Below are 5,776 nucleotides of genomic sequence, written 5' to 3' on the forward strand. Positions count from 1 at the left end.
TAAGGCGCCATTTACCATCTGTCTGGGCTGCAGGTTGGAACTATGACCCTCCTTACTGTTTAATCTGTTGCTGCTATGGAGACTTCAATAATAAATGGCTGAAAAGTGGGAAACCTGGCTATAGTCTACAACTTTTCTTCGGCATCATCCAGCCGTGTACAGGTCGCCTTTCACAGACGGTCAGGGATGTTAACCAACGTTAAACCCAACGGAATTCCAACCAACTGTCGTCCAATGTGATTGGCTCTCTTGCTGACAGCGCTGTCAGCCACCTGGCAGGAAGTGATGCACCTTGGTGCGCTGTGTTTACACAACTCAGCTACGAGCGGGATGTTCACTTTGACCTTTGGTGACCTCGTTGTGCAGTTGACCTAATCTGTGATTGGGTGACTGGGAGAAAGCAACATTGGCAGGATGTGGCTCAGGAGGTAGAGCGGGGTTGGCTGGTAACCGGAAGATTGCTGGTTCGATCCCCGGCTCCTCCTAGCTGAGTGTCGAGGTGTCCCCCTGAGCGAGACGCCCTCACCATAACTGCTCCCGACGAGCTGGCTGTCGCCTTGCATGGTTGACACCGCCGTCGGTGTGTGAATGTGTGCATGAATGGGTGAATGTTAGGTAATATTGTAAAGCGCTTTGAGTGGCCACTGGTTAGAAAAGCGCTATCTGAATGCAGTCCAGCGCTTTTCAGAAAAGTTGAGAGATTGTTCCAACCTGACAGGGCCGCACATAGGGTCACACAGGGCCACACGTGCTTTTGTCCATGCATCTGCACACGAGCGCCTGCTTCCAGGGCATTTGGTTGCCATCGATGACAACCGAAGGCCGAAAGATCGGTTGGCGATTTCTCAAATTGGTTGCCAATGGCAACCTGGCAACGGTCACCGTGGAGCCCTGTTAAACTAAACAAACTACAGAACGTACGCAGGCTGACAAGACGACAGAGAGAGACACAAGAGAGACAGACGAGGTCTGTGTTAGAATACCGTGACCGTGTCATAAGATGCAATTTTAAATAATTCATATATAGGCAAGGCAAGGCAAGGCAACTTTATTTATATAGCTTTTCATACACAAGGCAGACTTGCTTCACATATTTTATTTGATTTATTTAAACTCGAAAATTCATTGAGGGCAAAGCCCTCATTTGCAATGATGTCAAGTAAAATACAATGAGCATAAATAAAACATCGATTTAAGATAACAGAGGATAAAATGTTAAGAGCAGAAAGAAAAACAGACAAATAAAACATATAAATAACCACAAACACAATTAATTAAAACAATTACATAAATGAGACAGGTGGTCTTTGAGCAATGTCTTAAAAAAGGTTAAATGGAACCAAGGTGTTAATACCTAGCTCATGCTGCAGGGTGTTCCAGGCTGATGGGGCAAAACAACTAAAAGCAGTTTTCCCTAGCTCATTACGGACTTGCCAGTCCGTGTCTGGTAGGGGCTTGAATACCAGTCTAACAATGATGCAATATAAACATTGTCATACAATAAAAGAATGTAATAGATAAGTAAAAGTATATATATATATATATATAAATATAAACAAATAATATTTACAATAACATAATAAATATATATTATGTCATGTATATTTAAGCAATAGATCACGACAGGCTGTGGTATACGGTCATTATACCACAGTTTAGGGGCGTTGTCGACGGTAAAACGGCAACGGTAAAACGGTTACGTAAGTATGGTGAAATGAAAGTCATCGACACCCTCAATTTTGAAAAAGCGAGAAAGTCGGAAAAGCATTTTTTTTAACAAATCCAAAAAAGTAGTCCCTCCTGGCTGCCGGCAAAGTGTACGGCGGTTGCTATGCAACACACTGTAGCGTCCTTCAGAGAGAAGGCTAGAGATGGTAGCTTGGTTCGCCGGCAATTTAGCCTACTATCGAGTAGTTCACTCACCGTGTGCCTATTGCTGTACAACATTTCCACCCTCTCCAGCAATCAACATGTTTTTAGGCTTCAGTGAACTATGCTATTGCTTTCATATATAAATAAACAGTTCAAGTTAGGCGCGGGGTGATACTGAACTCTGTAAACTGAACGGGCGTCATAGCTGTGTGTATACGCTCAATATACAACAGTTGGGAACCAATCAGATCGCTTGATTTAAGCCACCCGTTTTATAATATATAAATATAAAATATGTGTTATTATATCTTATGTTAAAGAGCGAGCAGACACTCCACTGTGTAACCACTTCCTATTTGGTATTAGATGTAAAGTATTCAGACAATGCTGTTTAAAACAATTTTGAAAGAAAATGTTGAGTGGTCAAAAAAAGTGTTCTCCTCTTTTTTCTATTCACGTTTGTTATCTCAGCACTGTTATTATTTCTGCTTTCATACAATATGTTCACACGCACGCACAAGCTTGACACTATCGAGCAAGCTGACACCCTTTTGACGCTCTTTGTGATGAATATGTTTAATCTCAACCATGTTCTCTTTTCTTTTCATAACTCATACACACACACACACACGCACGCACACACACACACACGCACACGCACACACACACACACACACACACACACACACTGAGCCAGGATGGCCCAGCAGTACTATGAGTACGTGAACTACAAAGAGGAGCACGTGCAGGAGCAGAAGAGGCTGCCGAAGGGCGCCTGCCGCTCCTACATCATCGTCTTCCAGTCCGTCTTCTACATCATCTTCAACGTGAGTCCCCCCTGCAACGCCTGCGTCTCCTACTCAACGCTGTGTGTTCCAGGCCTCGGGTTGAGGAGTTGTTGGCAGGGAGTAGCCTATGCTGAGACCAGTGGTTCCCAGCCCATGATTTAAGGGACCGTACCACTTAATGGTAATCGAGAACTTTTGTGGACCACCGCATATGCAAAAGGTAAAAGAGTAATGCCAGAGTGCCAGCACCCCCTTCATACACAACGATTACTGCAAGAAGGCCAGGGCCAGTGGGAAACAGTGGAAAAAGAGAAAAGTCATTAATGCTTATTCTCCAAATGGGTTTTATTTATCTAGCACCAAACACAAATAGAAAACATATGAAGGAATGCACAAGGTAACACTGTGTCTAAAAACAACCGAGGTGTCACTGTGCAGTAAAACACCTCTCTGCTTTCTGTTCCCGGTCAGCTGAGTCTGGTGTTTGCAGAGTTCCCTGTGAGACTCTTTCTCCACGACTCTCTCCAGGACTACAATCACACCCTCTACAGTGTCAAGCACTGTGGTAAATACTCACACACACACATACACACACACTCTTCATCTACTGCCTACGGGGGAACACGATTAAACCACCAGGTCGTGTAGTCACACACTGACATCCGGGTGGGCACATTTGGGCCATGTCATGGATTTAAAACGGGAATGGACTGCATTTACACAGTGCTTTTCTAACCAGTGGCCACTCAAAGCGCTTTACCATACTCTACAGTTCTATCCTACATTCACCCGTTCATGCGCACATTCACACACCGACAGCGGAGTCAGCCATGCAACAGGCGACAGCCAGCTCTCGCTCAGGGACACCTCGACACTCCGGGGATTGAACTAGCAACCTTCTGGTTACAAGTCAACCCACTCTACCGCTGAGTCCTGAGCCACATGCCGCATGCCGCAAAGATGGGCTTCGTTAAAGGACTGGTCGTCAGACAGAGACCTGGGTGTGAATAAGGGTCCCTTTAGATAACCGGTACTAGGTGACCAGCTCAAGGCCACAGGCACTCAATACTAATCACAACAGGAAGTACGCAGCAACCCCCTCACATGTCTACTAGTTTACCGTTCATAATGGACCAAACACCTCTGGGTTTTCTTACTCTTTTTTTTTTGAAGACATCCAATCATTCGCCATTTTTTTTAACGACTTCTCTCTTGACATTTCACGCTACGATTCACACTGCAAATTGAAAGGCAGGACAGGTTTACAGACACCCAACTGCTTTTTTTATAAACGGACACAGAGTGAGAAGAGACACGGTCGGACACCTGGCCCGCGAGGTATCTCACTTCTCGTTTTGTATTAAAATGAAACTCCTTTGAAGTTTGTTCCACTTCATGGTTTCGCTTGTTTTTTTTTGCATTAAGTCTTATAGCAGACGCTTTCATCCAGAGTGTGCCTTAGAAGTGAGTCCATGTACAGGTTAGTCAAAGTGCACCTTCTGAATAGGAGGAAGTACCAAGAAGACCAACAACCAGAAGAGTAGCGAGCCTCCGCCCTCATTGGCTGATGCACGCCTTTCTCAAGTGCCTCATGAAGTGGTGCTCATGTTGTGTGTTGTATGTGTGTTGTTGTTCATGTTGTGTGTGTTGTGTGTGTCCCGCCCTGTGTGCCAGGAGCGGAAATCAGAGGCTTGATCCCGGGTTTCAACTCCACCGTGCTCGTGTTTCTGCCCCAGTCCATGTTGCTCATCAAGGTGGAGAGCATCCTCATGGGGTTCGCCTTCCTCTCCATGATCATCGTAAGGCCGGCTGGGGGCGGGACTATGGCTGGGTGTGGGCGGGACTATGGGCTGGGTGGGGGCGGGACTATGGGCTGGGTGGGGGCGGGACTATGGGCTGGGTGGGGGCGGTACTATGGGCTGGGTGGGGGCGGGACTATGGGCTCTCAATATTTTTGTATTCTCAGTCTCAGTCTGCCGTCTTGTTTGTGGTCGAGTGAGAACGGACCTGCGGGTCTTCCACTATCAGAGCAGACCAGACGCGCGTGTCTTCGACTTAGCTCAGGATTTGTTTAATTCGTACGTCAATGAATAAATTAGACTTTTAATCAATTTCCCCCCGTGGGTTAAACAAATTGCCTGGCTGCCCCCTGGACCGTCGAACCCGGGACCATTCCTTACTTGGATGTTATTTTTAGTGTAAGCCATTTTTTGTGACATCCATTAATTTAATTTAAAAACGTGCGCGTTCTTCTTCCTGTGCAGTTCCTGGTGCTGTGTGGCCCCGCCTACCGGCCCACGGAGGAGATAGACCTGCGCAGCATTGGCTGGGGAACATCTTCCAGCTGCCATTCAAACACCTGAGAGACTATCGGCTCCGCCTCCTCTGCCCCTTCTTCATCTACAGCGGCTTCGAGATGTTCTTCGCCATCAGCGGGTTCACTGTGGTACGGAAGCCTCCATTCATAGGACACATCGTTAAGGCCCAAGGCCATAATTGCCTCGGTCATATTTTGGCCAAATTGTGTTATCTGACCCCGCTGTACTCTCCTAACGCTGCTCCTTCACCGTGCCTCGTTGGCTTGTGCCTCAGAGTGCTTTGTTACGTTGCATAATCACTGTCTGCCCAAGTCATCGATTCGACTTTTCTTTTTACACTAAATTCAAGATTAACCTTAAAATAGGACTAAGGCACTTATGCTATGAGGCTAAGGATGTGTGATTTAATAATTCAAAATTAGATGAATGTGTTTTCAAGTCAAGTCATTGTGTTTGTATTTGTATATCCTCTTAATAATAGTTACAGTCTTTGTTGTGACATTTTTGATTAGCTATTTATTCAAACCTCTGTTTAGCATGAAAACACCTGGACAGACTCCATCTTCTTTCATCATCTTCTTCTCCTCTCCTTTCCTCCTCCCTCCCTCCCTCTCTCCCCCCCTCCCTCTCTCCCTCCCTCCCTCCCTCCTCCCTCCCTACCTCCTTCCCTCCCTCCTCCCTACCTCCCTCCTCCTTCCCTCCCTCCCCCCTCCCTCCCTTCTCCTCCCTCCCTCCTCCCTCTCTCCTTCCCTCCCTCCCTCCCTCCCTCCCTCCCTCTCTCCCCTCCTCCATCCTCCC

The 5,776-nt window shown here is 46.6% G+C and overlaps 1 protein-coding gene across 1 annotated transcript in view; it reads left to right on the forward strand.

Moving 5' to 3' along the window:
• The window catches only part of unc93b1 (unc-93 homolog B1, TLR signaling regulator), an 11,529-nt gene extending 5,978 nt beyond the window's left edge, over positions 1-5,551 (forward strand). The window contains 5 exon segments of the mRNA XM_084465584.1: positions 2,570-2,699; positions 3,132-3,225; positions 4,335-4,459; positions 4,925-4,988; positions 4,991-5,551. Of these exon segments, the coding sequence (XP_084321710.1) occupies positions 2,570-2,699; positions 3,132-3,225; positions 4,335-4,459; positions 4,925-4,988; positions 4,991-5,274 (697 nt within the window). The 3' untranslated portion in view covers positions 5,275-5,551.
• The last annotated feature ends 225 nt before the right edge of the window (positions 5,552-5,776 follow it).

Source organism: Micromesistius poutassou, assembly GCF_964030765.1.
Source record: "Micromesistius poutassou genome assembly, chromosome: 3".
NCBI lineage: Eukaryota > Metazoa > Chordata > Actinopteri > Gadiformes > Gadidae > Micromesistius > Micromesistius poutassou.